The sequence below is a fragment of the Carassius gibelio genome, chromosome A4 (genome assembly GCF_023724105.1).
Source record: "Carassius gibelio isolate Cgi1373 ecotype wild population from Czech Republic chromosome A4, carGib1.2-hapl.c, whole genome shotgun sequence".
Taxonomy (NCBI): domain Eukaryota; kingdom Metazoa; phylum Chordata; class Actinopteri; order Cypriniformes; family Cyprinidae; genus Carassius; species Carassius gibelio.
This window is the reverse complement of record NC_068374.1, coordinates 29663193-29680948: the sequence shown is the minus strand read 5'-3', so window position 1 is coordinate 29680948 and position 17756 is coordinate 29663193. Positions and strand designations below refer to the sequence as shown.

Below are 17756 nucleotides of genomic sequence, written 5' to 3'. Positions count from 1 at the left end.
TATTCTCAATTTCTAATTATTATAATGAATATTTCACATACATTGTAAAGGTTTGTGTGACCTCCTGTGAGATCTTTGCAAAAAGTCTCACATTAATTCCAAAACATGATGCATGATGGGATACACTAAGCGTTGTATAGCGCTGCGCTTTGGCATTATTAAGACCGGGGACAGTCTTGTGCATGCACTGTCACGTACACACACTCTCAAGTGACTAAGACCTCAAGTGTGGGTATCTGGAAAGGGGAAAAGTCTTTAAAATGATCCCTAAATACAGTCGCACATCAAAGTCTTAATAATTCAGTAATTCAATTTAACACTTGTATGATATTGTACAAGCCCCTGGACAATCTCATCTGACACTATCACAATATTGGAAAATCAGTTGCCCCACACAGTCAGAAAGTTTATATTGTTCATTGGCTTCTCATTAAATTGCTTCAAATAAGCCCCATCAGTTCATGTTCCAACTATACATGATGTCCATGAGTAGATATTGCTATTAATGACTTGCTTTTAATAATGAATGAATGAATGAATGAATGAATGAGCTTTATTGCCAGGTATGTTTACACATACGAGGAATTTGTTTTCGTGACAGAAGCTCCGCAGTACAACAGAATGACAGCGACAGAACATAAAACACATAATAAAAGAATAAAAAATACAAATAAGTAGATAGTGAATGACAATATACAAATGACAATTGTAGGCAGGTATATTACAAAATGAAGTTATGTATGTACATATATATTGTGTGCAAAATGTAAGTGTATACTAAGTATGTGTGTTAGATAAATATATAAATATAGTGTGTGTGTATATAAATATAAAGTGTAGTGTATATAAAGTAAATATAAAGTGTAGTGTGTTCGCCGTTATTATCAGCTGTTCATTAGATGGATTGCCTGAGGGAAGAAACTGGTCCTGTGTCTGGTTGTTCTAGTGCTCAGTGCTCTGTAGCGTCGACCAGATGGCAACAGTTCAAAGAGGGAGCGTGCAGGATGTGAGGGGTCCAAAGTGATTTTGACAGCCCTTTTTCTCACTCTGGATAAGTACAGTTCTTGAATAGCAGGGAGGGTTGAACCAGACAGTTGAACCAGACAGTTACTGAAGTGCAGAGGATGGATTCAATGATGGTGGAGTAGAACTGTTTCAGCAGCTCCTGTGGCAGGTTAAACTTCCTCAGCTGGCGGAGGAAGTACAACCTCTGCTGGGCCTTTTTCACAATGGAGTCAATGTGAATGTCCCACTTCAGGTCCTGAGAGATGGTGGTTCCCAGGAACCTGAATGACTCCACTGCAGTCACAGTGCTGTTCATGATGGTGAGTGGGGGGAGTGCAGGGGGGTTTCTCCTGAAGTCCACGATCATCTCCACTGTTTTGAGGGTGTTAAGCTCCAGGTTGTTAAGACTGCACCAGACAGCCAGCTCTTTTACCTCCTGTCTGTAAGCAGACTCGTCACCGTCCTGAATGAGGCCGATGAGTGTGGTGTCGTCTGCAAACTTCAGGAGCTTGACAGAGGGGTCCTTAGACGTGCAATCGTTGGTGTAGAGGGAAAAGAGCAGTGGGGAAAGAACGCAGACCTGGGGAGCTCCGGTGCTGATTGTACGGGTGCTGGATGTGTATTTTCCCAGCCTCACTAGCTGCTGCCTGTCTGTCAGGAAGCTGTTGATCCACTGACAGATGGAGGTGGGCACGGAGAGATGAGATAGTTTGGGCAGGAGGAGGTTTGGGATGATCGTGTTGAAGGCCGAGCTGAAGTCCACAAACAGGATCCTCACATAAGTCCCCGGTCTGTCTAGGTGTTGCAGAACATAATGCAGTCCAATGTTTACTGCATCGTCCACAGACCTGTTTTCTCTGTAGGCAAACTGAAGAGGATCCAGCAAGGGCCCAGTGATGTCCTTCAGGTGGCCCAGCACCAGTTTTTCAAATGACTTCATGACTACAGACGTTAGAGCCACAGGCCTGTAGTCATTTAGTCCTGTAATTTTGGGTTTCTTAGGGATGGGGATGATGGTGGAACGTTTGAGGCATGAAGGGACTTCGCACAGCTCCAGCGATCTGTTGAAGATCTGTGTGAAGATGGGGGCCAGCTGGTCAGCACAGGATTTCAGACAGGCTGGTGTAACACAATCTGGGCTTGGTGCTTTTTTCCTTTTCTGCTTCCGGAAGACCTGGCGCACCGCATCCTCGCTGATCTGAATTGCAGGTGCCCCACCTGAGAGGGGGGATGCAGGAGGTGTGAATGGTGAGAGTGCTTGATTGGAGAGGTGTTCAGGATGGGTTGCAGGAGCTATTAATTGTGTGAACGGTTGTTTGGAGAGGCATTCAGGGCTGGTTGCAGGAGTTGTGAAGGGTGTGAATGGTTGTGTGGGGAGGTGTTCAGGGCAGGTGATGGGTGTTCTTTCAAACCTGCAGTAAAACTCGTTCAGATCGTCTACCAGTCGTTGATTCTCTACAGTGCTGGGGGGTGGTGTCTTGTAATTGGTGATCTTCTTTAGACTTTTCCACACTGATGCGGAGTCGTTGGAAGTGAACTGAGTCCTTATTTTTCCAGAATAATTCCTCTTTGCCACTTTGATCTCCTTTTCCAATGTGTATTTAGCCTGTTTATACAAGACATTGTCCCCCTTCACGTAAGCATCCTCTTTGGCCTGACGGAGCTGTCTGAGTTTTGCAGTGAACCACGGTTTGTCATTATTGTAAATTAGTTGAGTCTTTGTAGGAATACACATATTCTCACAGAAACCGATATATGAGGTTACGGTCTCTGTGAGTTCATCCAGATCGGTGGCAGCAGCTTCAAAAACACTCCAATCAGTGAGGTCAAAACAAGATTGTAAATCCTGCTCTGCTTCATTAGTCCATCTTTTTACAGTCCTTGATACAGGTTTAGCTGATTTTAGTTTCTGCCTGTAGGACGGTATAAGATGAACTAGAAGGTGATCAGAATGTCCCAAAGCTGCTCGTGGAACAGAGTGAAATGCATCCTTTATTGTGGTGTAACAGTGATCCAATATTTTACTGTCTCTTGTGGGACAAGTAACATGCTGTCTGTATTTTGGCAGTTCACGGGACAGATTGGCTTTATTAAAGTCCCCGAGAATGATTAAAACAGAGTCCGGGTGTTGTTGTTCTGTCTCTGTGATCTGATCAGCGAGTTTCTGTAGAGCTGAGCTCACATGCGCTTGCGGATGGATGTAAACACTGACCAGAATGAACGAGTGAAACTCCTGCGGCGAATAGAACGGCTTGCAGTTAATGAAGAGTGTTTCAAGATTTGAGCAGCACGTCTTCTTTAACACAGTTACATCTGTACACCACCGTTCATTGATGTAAAAGCATGTCCCGCCGCCGCGCGATTTCCCCGTTGATTCTGCGTCACGATCCGCTCTAAACAGCTGAAAGTCCGGCAGATGGAGCGCGCTGTCCGGTATGGTGTCATTCAGCCAGGTTTCCGTGAAACATAGAGCAGCAGAGTGTGTGAAATCCTTATTTGTCCGAAAAAGCAGAAGGAGTTCGTCCGTTTTGTTGGGTAGAGAGCGGAGATTTGCCAGATGGATGCTAGGCAACGGCGTTCGAAATCCGCGCTTCCTGAGTCTGACGAGCGCTCCAGCTCGCTTCCCCCGTCTGCGCGTCCTGAAGCGCTTGATCAGCGCCGCCGCTCCTCCTATAACAACGTTCAGTAAAACATCTGAATAATTGAAATCCGGAAAAACATCTTGTGGTGCGTTCTGTCGAATGTTCAGCAGTTCTTCCCTGGTGAAACTGATGGCAGGAATATAACTAAAGACAGGACAAACTAACAAAAACACAAAAACATATGCGGAGCTCGTCACGGAGGCAGCCATCCTGTATCGGCGCCACTGTGAATGGATGCATTTAACATTTAATTATACAGCATCTTTGAAGAGGATGCTTTCATGGTCATGATCATATTGATAAAGCATTGTGTTCTCTTTTTCAAGCTTTCAATTCAATTCAAATTTACTTGTATAGCGCTTTTTACAATACAAATCATTACAAAGCAACTTTACAGAAAATTATGTTTCTACAATATTAAGTAGTAGCTAGTAGTTTGTGCACATTTGACAGGATTTTAGAAAAATTAAAAATAAGAATAATAATAGTTTAAATTTAACAATTTAAAAGATACATTATTCGTATGCTTGGCGAAAGAGATGTGTTTTTAATCTAGATTTAAACAGAGAGAGTGTGTCTGAACCCCGAACATTATCAGGAAGGCTATTCCAGAGTTTGGGAGCCAAATGTGAGAAAGCTCTACCTCCTTTAGTCGACTTTGCTATCCTAGGAACTACCAAAAGTCCAGCGTTTTGTGACCTTAGTGTGCGTGATGGGTTGTAGCGTGGTAGAAGGCTAGTTAGGTATGCAGGAGCTAAACCATTTAGGGCCTTATAGGTAAGTAATGATAATTTATAACTGATACGGAACTTAATAGGTAGCCAGTGCAGAGACTGTAAAATTGGGGTAATATGATCATATTTTCTTGACCTCGTAAGGACTCTAGCTGCTGCATTTTGGACTACCTGTAGCTTGTTTATTGACGAAGCAGGACAACCATCTAGAAGTGCATTACAATAGTCCAGTCTAGAGGTCATGAATGCATGAACTAGCTTTTCTGCATCAGAAACAGATAACATGTTTCGTACCTTGGCAATGTTTCTAAGATGGAAGAATGCAGTTTTTGTAACATTGGAAATATGATTTTCAAAAGACAAATTGCTGTCTAATATAACACCCAGATTTCTGACTGTAGAGGAAGTAACAGTATATCCGTCTAGTTGCAGATTGTAATCTACAAGATTCTGTGTAGTGTTTTTTGGTCCAATAATTAATATCTCTGTCTTATCCAAATTTAATTGGAGAAAAGTATTTGTCATTCAATATTTTACATTTTTAACACACTCTGTTAGCTTAGATAATTGGGAAGTTTCATCTGGTCTCGTTGAGATATATAGATATAGAGTATCATCAGCATAACAGTGGAAGCTAATTCCGTATTTTCTAATAATATTACCAAGGGGCAACATGTATATTGAAAATAGAAGGGGACCTAGGATGGATCCTTGTGGCACTCCATATTTTACTGATGATAAATGAGATGACTCCCCATTTAAGTAAACAAAATGGTAGCGATCGGACAGGTAGGATCTAAACCATCTTAGAGCCTGCCCTTGAATACCTGTATAATTTTGTAATCGATCTATGAGTATGTCATGATCTATGGTGTCGAACGCAGCACTAAGATCAAGTAAGACTAGAAATGGGATGCAGCCTTGATCTGACGCAAAGGAACAGGTCATTTGTAATTTTAACAAGTGCAGTTTCTGTGCTATGGTGGGGCCTAAAACCTTGACTGAAATTCTTCATACAGATCATTTTTATGCAGGAAGGTGCTCAATTGAGCAGACACAATTTTTTCTAAAATTTTAGACATAAATGGAAGATTTGAAATAGGCCTATAATTTGCCAGTACACTAGGATCTAGTTTTGGTTTCTTAATAAGAGGCTTGATAACCGCCAGCTTGAATGGTTTTGGGACGTGACCTAAAGATAACGACGAGTTAATGATATTGAGAAGCGGTTCTTCGGCTACAGGTAACAGCTCTTTCAGTAATTTAGTGGGTACAGGATCTAATAAACATGTTGTTGGTTTTGATACAGTGATAAGTTTATTTAGCTCTTCCTGTCCTATATTTGTAAAGCACTGCAGTTTATCTTTGGGTGCGATGGATGAAACTGAAGTGTTAGACGCTGTAGAATCTACATTAGCTATTGTATTTCTAATGTTATCTATTTTATCAGTGAAAAAATTCATAAAGTCATTACTATTTAACGTTGGTGGGATATTTGAATCAGGTGGCGTCTGGTAATTTGTTAACCTAGCCACTGTGCTAAATAAAAACCTTGGATTGTTTTGGTTATTTTCTATGAGTTTGTGAATATGCTCTGCCCTAGCAGTTTTTAGAGCCTGTCTATAGCTGGACATACTGTTTTTTCATGCAATTCTAAAAACTTCTAAGTTAGTTTTTCTCCATTTGCGTTCAAGACTACGAGTTACTTTCTTGAGAGAGTGAGTATTACTGTTATACCATGGTACAGTACGTTTTTCTCTAACCTTTTTCAATTTGATCGGGGCAACAGCTTCTAATGTATTAGAGAGTGCCCATGTTGTCAATAAATTCGTCTAATTCATGTGTATTTTTGGGTACAAATAGCAGTTGAGATAGATCAGGCAGGTTATTTGCGAATCTTTCTTTGGTGGCTGGAACAATAGTTCCACAACGATACAACGGTATCGCTGCGACATATAGTTAATATCAGTTATACGCAGCATGCACGATACAAGGAAATGGTCTGTAATATCATCACTTTGAGGTACAATATCTATAGCAGTAAGATCGATTCCATGCGATATAATTAAATGTAGTGTATGATTAAAACGAAGAGTGGGCCCAGTGACATTTTGCTTGACTCCAAAGGAGTTTATTAGGTCAGTAAACGCAAGTCCTAATGTATCATTTGCATTATCAACGTGAATATTAAAATCTCCCATGATTAGCGCCTTATCAACTGTAACTAGAAGGTCTGCGAGGAAATCTGCAAATTCTTTTAGGAATTCTGTATACGGCCCTGGTGGTCTATACACAGTAGCCAGAGCAAGAGATACATTAGATTTCTTTTGCATGTCTGACAGAGAAACATTTAGCAGAAGTATTTCAAATGAGTTAAACCTGTATCCTGTTTTCTAGGTAACATTGAGAATATCACTATATATTGTTGCAACACCTCCGCCACGACCAGTCTGAAGGGGCTCATGCTTGTAACAGTAGTTTGGTGGAGTAGACTCATTTAGACCAAAATAATCATTTGGTTTTAGCCAGGTTTCAGTCAAGCAGAGTACATCAAAACTATTATTTGTGATCATTTCATTTACAATAACTGCTTTTGGTGTGAGTGATCTAATATTTATGAGCCCAAACTTTAAAAATTGTTTTTGTTCATTTACTTTACATTTTTCTGGTTTAATTACGATAAGATTTTTTCTAGATCCTACATTATATTTATATTTTGACCTCACTATTCGGGGAACAGACACAGTCTTAATCTTTTTTACAGCGCAAGTACTTTTATCATATAAGCGGGTTGAACAAAACTCATCATAATAGTTATCTAAGAATTGTCTTACTAGTCACATGGAGCGAAGTGTCCTGGAGATGTTGTCAGAGAGAAGCTCCGCTCCGATTTTGCTGGGGTGTAATCCATCAGTGCGAAACAGCCTAGGACGCTCCCAGAAAAGATTCCAGTCGCAGTGAAGGACATCTGGGAAGATCGCGTCCTGGGTGCACCGGGCCTGTGCAGAGAAACACACGGAGTAGACGTGATGGGACTGTTAACAGCACGCTGTATACTTACCCCGGACTTGTGAGCGTCAGCCCGGGATGATTCCAGCGCGGCTCTCCGCTCTCTCAGCTGGGCCTGCCTCTCTTCCAGGTCGCGAATCTGCTTCCCCACGGCCTCGAGCTCGAGCTGCACAGAGTGGAGACAAGCAAGTAACAGTGAGTACAGCAGTGGTAATGTTTGTGAATAGAGTATTAGCAATGTAAGCGCAGTTAGCAGCAACCACGCTTGCTGATGCTAACGGGCTAAAAGCTAATAGCGGACCCGGGAGATCAAGATAAAACTAGTGATAGCGAGGCGCTCTGATTGTTTTTGTTGTAGAATACAACCCAGATAGCAAATGACATGTGGCCCAGTTCTGGCCCACATCTCCCATATTCTTCTGGCCCACATCTCCCATATTCTTCTGGCCCACATACCGCGCGGAATGACGGCGATGACTCAACCTGAGTCTGGCTGACATATGTCAGCCACAACTGAACCAGATCTGGGCCACATCTCAGAAATGGTGTGGTTTGACATCTGGGCCAGATCTGGCCCAGTTTTGTCTGACAGAAGTCAGCCACAACTGTACCAGATCCATGCCGCATCTCACAAATGGCATGGGCGACACCTGGCCCAGATGTCGCCCATGCCATTTGTGAGATGTGGCCCAGATCCGTCCCAGTTGTGGCTGACTTCTGGGTTAGATATGGCCCATATGTACCCTTTCTAGACACAAAAGAATATGTAATTCATCCAGAATAAAGAAAACACTCATGTAGTCTAAACTGCTTTATTAAAATATAAAAATGTGACAAATAAATATACATACATGAATACAACTGCATGTATAGATATAAAACAAATACACTTACATTATTACAAAATAAAAAATACAGATAAATATTTATAAATATAGTTAAATACACATTAACATTACATTTACATTTAGCAGACACTTTTATCCAAAGCAACTTACAAATGAGGACAATGGAAGCAATCAAAATCAACAAAAGAGCAATGATATACAGGTGCTGGTCATATAATTAGAATATCATCAAAAAGTTGATTTATTTAACTAATTCTATTCAAAAAGTGAAACTTGTATATTATATTTATTCATTACACACAGACTGATATATTTCAAACGTTTATTTCTTTTAATTTTGACGTTTATAACTGACAGCTAAGGAAAATCCCAAATTCAGACGCGGCAGAGAGGAGTGAGTATGAGAAACATTCAGATACACAGGCTGATTCAGTCTTCTGAATTGGGAGTAGCGAACATGCATTATAAACTTCTTTCAAATTATAATCTGTTGGGGAGATAAAATGTGCAAGATAACGTATATGTACTAATAAAAACATCAACCAAAAAAATTTATCTTTTACTCTCCAGTACTGAAAACAGAACTGATAAGGGATCCCTTGATACTGTGACACAGCTCTTTCAAATTAACATTACCTTTTTTGCAGTGGCGGTAGTTTGTATGTCCATCTATAGTTGCCATCATCTAAGGTCTTTTGAGTACTGGTATCATCTGAAGTCCTCACAAGTCCTCACAAGTCCTGTGCTGTGCAGTTTCTAATAACCTTGGGATGGACATTTGCAGAAACAGGAAGGCAAAGGGAGAAAGATTAGCATAGCTGCTGTTCATATAATTTCAGGCAATGTGCACTTTTTACTATTTCATCAATGGAGTACATTGAGTACTATTTTTAATCTAGTAGGTTTAAACTGAAATAATTTTTCTAGATCCCTTAATAAACATATTATTTGTTGTCTGTTTTTGGGCAACAGGCACAGTCTCTATAGAATGGACTGCATATGCCAGAGTAACATTTAATACATTTTAATAAAATTTAACTGGGAGGAACATCATAACTGTAATTTACACAACCATTCAAGAGTTTGGGGTCTGTAAGATATTTTATGCCTTTATAAAAAAATCTCTTATGCTCACCACGGCTCCATTTATTGAATCAAATTACAGTAAAATAGTAACACTGTGACTATTACAATTCAAAACAACTATTTTCTATGTGAATATTATGTTAAAACATAATTTATTCCTTTGATCAAAGCTGAATTTTCAGCATCATTACTCCAGTCTTCAGTGACACATCTTCAGAAATCATTCTAATATGATGATTTACTGCTCAAGAAACATTTCTGATTATGATCAATGTTAAAATACAGACGTGCTGAAATTTTTTTTTGTTGGATTCGTTGTTACATAGACTCCAAACATTTGAATGTTAGTGTTACATGCATCAAATTGTTCAAAATCATCTGTTTCAAATAGTGTTCCTGTAGCTCAACTTGTAGAGCACTGCGCTAGCAAGCAACAAGCGCAAGGTTGGGGGTTCGATTCCCTGGGAACACATGATATGTAAAAATTGATAGCCTGAATGCACTGTAAGTCGCTTTGGATAAAAGCCTCTGCTAAATGCATAAATGCAGGTCTTTTGAACTTTGTATTCATCTGTGAATCCTGAAAAATAAAATGCATCACAGTTTCCACAAAAAAAATGAAGCAGCACAACTGTTTCAACGCTGATAATAAGTTTCTTGAGCAGCAAATCAGCATTTCTGAGGGATCCATGTGACACTGAAGACTGGAGGAATGATGCTGAAAATACAGCTGCACATCACAGGAATAAATTAGTTTATAATGTATTCACATAGAAAACAGCTATTTTAAATTGTAATAATATTTCACAATATTACTCTTTTTACATATTTTAATTAAATAATTACTACAGAGGTGACCAGAAGATAATTATTACAAATTGTATCAACTTCAAGCTTTTGAACACTAGTGTACTGTATATTTGAGGTTTGACTTACTGTACTAGTCTTGTGGTCAGTAGCATCTTGGAGATGTTGTCTTACAGTAGGTTCACTCCGACTCTGCTGGATGCAGCAGGCCATCAGCACTGAAGAATCTAGGAACAAAACAAGCAATTTGACACAGAGCCAACAATATTTAGTCTGCATTTCGTTCCAGGTTTATTAGATGGAAACAAGCTAGAGCAGGTGACATGCAAAAAAATCTGTCAGCAGCTCCCTTCAGAAATATTGAAATCTTGAAAACTCCCTTCTGTTGTAGAAGGATTATTTTGTCACTCTTTAAATCGCAGAACAATTTTATGTTTACCATAAAAGATCACAACAACTTCAGTTTTCTGCCAATTTTCGCGCTCCTTGATAACGTGACGTCATCGATAAACAGTAAAGTGTAAATGTTAAGGTTAAATAAATTAAGCAATTTCCAATCATCCATTGAAAGATTACCAACAAAACAGCCAAAAGCTATCATCTACAGATGAAGATTTGATTAAAAGTCCAAACTTTAATAAATAAATGCACAAAAGAGTTATCATACCTGACGACACGTCGTCTGAAAACGGTAGAAACGCTAACGGACTTTTTCGAAGACATTAAACCATTCCTATAAACTAAATAAACAACAGAAGCGAGTCAAATACAAGTAAGAGAAGTGTCAAAAACAGGTATAAGTAGTATTTGTGTGATTTTATGGACTTAACTCAACAGAGTGAGAAACAGTGAAATCAGCGAGAAACGGGGTGTTTCCTCGTGACATTTGCAGTGTTGCGCTCCGTTTCCATGGCAACTCCATCCGGTCCGCGCGCACGCCCATGAAAGCACGTCACGAATTAAAAGTCACACGCTTACGTTACATAAATAAAAATATGAATAAACATATGCCCTTTATACTTTTTTTCTGTAAGAGGGGGCCGGCCATTTGTAAATTTAATGTGTCTGGCTTTCGGTGTCATTCCAGTTATATTAGCTGTACAAACAGCTGTACTGTCGCAAACTGCTGTATCTTACTATGCTATTTTTAATGTATTGTCTTAATTATGAACGTACTGGTTTGTAATGCAAACAGTTTTACCGTTTACTGCACTTTGTTCTTCTTGATATTTCCCTATAACCATGACCATAAGTCTCACACATTCACATACAATTTCTTGGTGGATAGAATTAGATCACTACATAATTCAAAATGTCATTCAATCATGATATTGGTAATTAAAAATTCATTTTGTAGTTCTATAGCCCAGTGCAAAATGCCAGGCCTGCACATAATAGTGGGACAAAGTGGCACTTTTATAGTTTAAGATTTTGTATTGTTGCTTTTACGAACACTCATATATGTATGTATGCGTGTGTATATATATATATGTGTGTGTGTGTGTGTGTATATAAGGTGCATCTTGAAGAAATGTGAATATCATGAAAAACGTTCATTATTTGTAAAAAAAAATTTTTAAAAAGTGAAATTGTCATATATTCTAAAGATCCATTTTTTTTTTTTTTTTTGATGATTAGAGCTTAATTTAATGAATGTAATTATTGCATTTAAAAGTATAAAAAAGGAGTTAAACAAATATTATTTAATTATTTAAAATTATTTTTAAAGAAACTTTGTCCTGTGGTGTGACAGTACAGATGTCACAATGGAGGACTTTTTTTTTTTTTTTTTTATCACACCAAAGGATGTTTCAGCCTTTTCTGTCAATTAATGACCTTGCTAATCCAAGCTAACCTGTCATTAGTGGCAAGCAAGACACATTTGTAAAATTTTCTAGGATTATGTAGCTTAACATGCACTTTTGAATAAAAAATATGTATAATTTAGGGGTGTCATATTAATGCACAAGAAAGCATAAAAAATTTGTAGTGGTTCCAAAAAAGTTCAAAGGACATGGTGTCACACCAGAGGACATGGTACAAAAATGTAAAAAAAATTGAATAACATTGCAACTTCATAACAGGTCCGTGTAGGTCAAATAAATGTGTGTATGTATTTATATTACGTGTCCTGAAATATTATGGGTGTCCAGTACTAAAAATAGTTATAGAACTACTGACTGGTAAAGTAAGGTGATCTGCCAGGATGTGTCTTCAGAAAATGGCACATCTGGCCACCTGGTATAGGCCATATCTGGCCCACATACAACAAGCCAGAACTCAACCTAAAACCGGTTTGTCACACACGGGCCAGATCTGGCCCACACACAGCAAGCCACGACTCAAACTAAAGCCGGTTTGTCACACACGGGCCAGATCTGGCCCACACACAGCAAGCCACGACTCAAACTAAAGCTGGTTTGTCACACACGGGCCAGATCTGGCCCACACACAGCAATCCACGACTCAAATTAAAGCCGGTTTGTCGCACACGGGCCAGATCTGGCCCACACACAGCAAGCCACGACTCAAATTAAAGCCGGTTTGTCGCACACGGGCCAGATCTGGCCCACACACAGCAAGCCACGACTCAAATTAAAGCCGGTTTGTTGCACGCGGGCCAGATCTGGACCATAAACAGAATGCCACAACTCAAACTAAAACCGGCTTGATGTGTGTGGGCCCATATAACCTCTGCCGCTGCCAGAACTGAGCCAGATGTGCCATAGTTGGCCCAGATGAGGCCCGGATATGTATGCTATCTGGGAGAGGAGCACGTGCGGCCGCCGGACTCCGCCCCTTACCTGGACCCTTCCTCCATGAACACTGCCCAACCCACACGAATCCCACAGCACGACGAGGACACCAGATTCCCTGTTATTTTGAACACTCTTTCCCTTTGGCCAGAGCCGGATTAACGCAAAGGCAAACTAGGCACGTGCCTAGGGCCCGATTGGCGGGATGGGGCCCAGACAGAGGGACAAAAAAAATAAATAAAATAAAATGTACAAATGTCCTATCTACAATTTATATCAATATTTATTAATTAACTAAAAATAGTGACGATGTTTATCGCTTAGACGTCAGCGGCGGTCAAAACGGGACAACAAAGCTAGCAGGCAGGTGTGTTTTGATATACACACTGTTATTCAAAACCTAAAGCTCTTCTTTTAAAAGCTCACATGTACTTGATTGAATGTAATTGGGAGAGAGCTGTTGAATATATAAAGAAAAACAAAAGCTAAATTTTAACCAAACTTTATTTTTTATTTTTTTGTTCTTTGTGATTTGTATATGTCGTATTAGTACACAGTTTGAAAAGAAAAAAAAAATACATATGTAGTTTTGTAGCATGTTGTCTAAAACCAAACATAATGTGTGTGCTTGCATGTAGAGATGGTTGGGTGTATCTAGGCTCCATCTCTCCTCCGGGCTGGGTCCGGCCAACATACTTCATCCACGTCACATGCTATATTCTCTCTTGATACCTCACCAAACTGTGACCAATGCTATGCACTTGTAGTACTGTAAATGAATGCAAGGGTCCTACAGTAAGATATTTATTATAGGATGGGCCTATTGTTTGTTATGGTAAAAAAGCCATTGTGTACATTAGAACATGTGTACCTTACATTAGATTGTTACATACCGGTTCTCATTTCTAAAGGTTTGAATTATACCCTCCACAGTAAATCTACTCTCAGTCCAGCCTCTCTCATTGTTAAACCATGGTTTATTACATGATCGACTACTGTAGACCTAATCTCATTCGAGACCACTCTTGTTCCTTGTCCTCCTCAATTTCTGACTCGTCCTCTTTCTCCCCTTCCAACTCCTCTTAGTCGAACTCGTCCTCTGGCTCTCCCTCCAACTCCTCTTACTCTGTCTGCATTGTTTGCATCCATTGTCCAAAAACTATTACTTGACCTTTGGCCTATTTATAGGCCACTACTAAAGTTATGATTGGTTGTTGTTAAGTAAAGCACATGTGAGAAATTAGTGTGAGGCACTGATGAATTAGTGTGGTATTTTGATTGGTTGTGTTTATAAAAGGAAATCAAGAAACTTCCTGTCAGATTTTTGTGTGTTGCATAGAAAATTATGCGTTGTGTTTTGCAAAATTGCAAATTGTTTAACGAAATTGAAAACTAAGTAAAAGGCCAAAAATGTGTGTATGGTTGTGCAGATTTAGTGTGTTGTTCTGGGGGGTATTCCAAAAAGCAGGTTATGTGACATACCTGGGTATGTATAAGGGCAAGTTCGTGGATAACCTCAACGTTCGGTTCCAAAAACAGAGGTCACTTTCTGGGTATGTATGTAACCATAGCAACTGACTCTCTGAAGATAACCTGCTCGAGAGCAGGTTATGTTTCAGTGTAACTTCGTTTCAGAAGGTTGGTGAGCATGGCGTGCCCTTTTGACGAGGATCCTGTGGACGTTGAAGCACAAATTATACGAGGTTTTTTTCATCGGGAGAGGGTTATAAGACCGCGTATTGATGTGTTTGCTTACCCTAATGAATATTTAAAAGAGCGTTATCGTTTTTCAAAAGATTCATTAGTTTATTTAACACGTCTTTTAAAACCGCATATCGCAAATGTGACAAACCGCGGCTCTGCGCTTAGCACAGAAAACATTCTGTGCATAGCACTTAGGTTTTTTGCGTCTGGCCATTTTTTGTACAGTGTGGGCGATTCAGAGCATGTGGGAAAGGCAACTGTGTGTAGAGCCGTTCGTACAGTGTGTCTGGCACTTAAACAGTTGTTACCCACGTTTGTACAGTTCCCTGGCCATAAACCTCTGCTTGTTATTAAAGACGAATTCCACAGAGTGGCAGGTTTGTCCTTTGTAGTAAAATATATGACGCATATTTAATATTTAGTCATATTATTAATATCTATACATGTATTCCTTATGCACACACTTCATACTTCCAAAACTTTCTGTTTCAGGGTTTCCAAATGTAATTGGGTGCATTGATGGCACTCACATTCCTATTAAAGCTCCATCAATAAATGAGGGAGACTATGTTAATAGGAAATCTATTCATAGTATCAATGTGCAGGTAACAACTTAATTTTTTCCCCTTCTTAAAATCATCAAAGTCATTACTTTTTCCACTAACTATAGGTAATATGTGAGGCAACCCAAATCATCACCAATGTCGAGGCAAAATGGCCAGGATCTGTGCATGATGCCAGAATTTTCCGCGAGTCATCATTATGCCAGACATTTCAGCAGGGTATGATTTGCTTTATACAATTTTTGTTTTTTCGTTTTTACTATATTTGTGTTGTACACTTCAATCATTACAGGACAGTACAATGGTTACTTGCTGGGGGACAGAGGATACCCTTGTCTGCCCTATTTAATGACACCCTACCCTGAACCTGAGCCTGGACCACAGACACGGTTTAACCTGGCTCACAGCCGAACACGGGCCAAGGTGGAGATGACTATAGGGATCCTCAAATCTCGGTTTCAGTGTCTGCGTGGGCTCCGGGTTAGTCCAGAGAGGGCATGCGACATTATTGTGGCTTGTGTTGTGCTTCACAATATTGCCACTATAAGAGGAGAGAGCCACCCTCCTTGTATTGAGGAAGATGGCCCAGAGGAACACCGACAGATTTTAGAGGCCAACAGAGACGGAAGACTTTTGAGAGACAGGATTTGTCAAAATTACTTTTATTAGTTTTTTTTGCACTGGTCTGCCAGGCAGTTTATTTCTTCATTTCCTGAAAAACAATAAAAGTAAAATTCATTAAAATGTTTTTTTTTTTTATATTGCTTTACACATACATACATACATACATACATACAGATAGATAGATAGCTAGATAGATAGCTAGATAGCTAGATAGCTAGATAGATAGATAGATAGATAGATAGATAGATAGATAGAGACAGACAGACCACTTTTAACATGCAACAGATTAATATTCAGACAAGTTCTCACCTTAAGGCGATTCTCAAGTAATTCTATTTCAAGTGCTGCTTTTTTAATGAGGAGCCTTTTCTCTTCCATTTGAAGCTGTATAAGGTCCATCTCCATGTCACTTTTTCTTATTTGTTTTTGAAGATGGACCTTATACAGCTCCTTTGCTGGCAACTAAGGTGGAAAAATGTAATAAATGAGATTGTTTGGTCAGACAATAAAATTAAAATATGGACACATGGACACAAATTCTTACCCTGCTTAGATTGTGTGCTGAGGCTGAAGGACCCTCATCTGTGGGCAAATCCCTAGGTATGTACTATGAAAGGACAATGACAGTTTGTTACTCTAATGCAAAAAGGGGCCATACATCATAATGGTATGCATCATACCTCAGTGGATCTACCAGCATTGTCCACTTCTGTCACAGCAGATGTGGTCTCTTCATCGTCATCATCATCTTCATCCTACAAGACAAATATTCAAGTATACATTATTTGGCAAAAAAAAAAAAAAAAAAAAAACCCTAAAAGTACCTGACAACAAATCACTTACAACTGTGACAGACTGTGTTCTTTCTGGAGAGTCCAATAATACAATCCGTCCATCAGTATCTATAAGAACACACAACCCGTTAAATTCTCAATATTATCAAAGAAAATAATACATCATATGCAGTTAAATAAAATAAGCCTACATAAATTAATCTTGTTCAAAAAGCCTTTAAGTGACAGAGATAGTAATTTATCAGGATAAAAAATGAAAACAAATCATAGAGGTAAACTTACATTTCACCCTTTTTTCACCATCACTTGTGGTGCATAGTATGTGTGATGAACTGCCCCCTGGAATGCCAGCAACCACTGGTCGCCCTTTATTAAGGGACAGAGCCAGCTCCTCAGATGGGGTGAGGGGAGGTGGTGGTGGCCCCCCGCCAGTTAGACGGGCTTCAGTCTTTTTTCTGTTAGCTGCATGACAGAATGAATATACTAAATCCTGTTATAATAATAGTTCAGTAATTGTGTAATCAAATATTACCTTTTTGCAGAATGTTTTTGTGTTTCATTTTGACTTGGCTTAAAGTTCTTGTGGCTCCAGAAGGATTACACCTTATTAAATAAGAAATATACATTATTATTTCAAGCTAAAGAAATAAAATGGCAGGAAAAGTAAATGCTTTCATAGTGATTTAACATATTCAAAAGTATGTATAAGTCATACTTCATTATTTTGCATTTCAATAAAACGGGAGCCAATACCAAATTTGTAATTTAATACACTCACGCATTTACTCTGTCCGTTATTTTTTGCCAAGCCAACTCTCTTGCTTTAGCCGATGCAGCTGTATTGCTTCTTTTTAATATTATTGGCTTAAACTCCTCATAAGCATGCATTAAAACTTCCAACTCCGCCTCTGTGAAATACGCGGCTCTCTTTTTTTCGCTTTGAGTTTCCATGGTGACTCGTGAAATCGGCGATCCATTGAAAATGTCTTTATACATGCACCGTGCACGCGCATTAACTCTGGGTAACCAGTCAGAGGTTGATTAAGCTAACTCTTCTCAGGTGTTTTGGAACCGACATACTCATGGTATGCCTGTTTGGGGTAAATCAACCCAGAGGTTATAGTTTATCAAATGGTAAGTTAACCAAGCTTTCTGGAATACCCCCCTGGTGTTTGAGTGTCAGG

The 17756-nt window shown here is 39.4% G+C and overlaps 1 protein-coding gene and 1 long non-coding RNA gene across 2 annotated transcripts; one reads left to right on the top strand and one right to left on the bottom strand.

Annotated features, from left to right (window-relative positions):
- The first annotated feature begins 14354 nt into the window (after nucleotides 1-14354).
- LOC127976407 (uncharacterized) lies at nucleotides 14355-15898 on the top strand. The gene is made up of 2 exons (XR_008157778.1): nucleotides 14355-15373; nucleotides 15447-15898. It is a non-coding gene; the product is annotated as an uncharacterized LOC127976407 (long non-coding RNA).
- On the bottom strand, nucleotides 15801-17739 carry LOC127976342 (uncharacterized). Its single transcript, XM_052580707.1, has 8 exons — nucleotides 17351-17739; nucleotides 17105-17175; nucleotides 16855-17034; nucleotides 16622-16680; nucleotides 16459-16533; nucleotides 16323-16385; nucleotides 16088-16240; nucleotides 15801-15866 (listed from the first exon to the last, which is right to left on the bottom strand). The coding sequence occupies exons 1-8, from the start codon at nucleotides 17566-17568 to the stop codon at nucleotides 15852-15854; spliced, it is 834 nt and encodes a 277-aa protein (XP_052436667.1). The 5' UTR covers nucleotides 17569-17739; the 3' UTR covers nucleotides 15801-15851.
- Between the last annotated feature and the right edge of the window lie 17 nt (nucleotides 17740-17756).

Excerpts from the sequence above, each read along its gene's own strand:
- LOC127976342 (XM_052580707.1), bottom strand. The coding sequence starts at position 17,568 with ATGTATAAAGACATTTTCAATGGATCGCCGATTTCACGAGTCACCATG. Across the intron at positions 16,534-16,621 it reads GAACACAGTCTGTCACAGTT|GATGAAGATGATGATGACGA; the intron begins GTAAGTGATTTG and ends TTTGTCTTGTAG. Across the intron at positions 16,241-16,322 it reads CAGCACACAATCTAAGCAGG|TTGCCAGCAAAGGAGCTGTA; the intron begins GTAAGAATTTGT and ends TTTCCACCTTAG.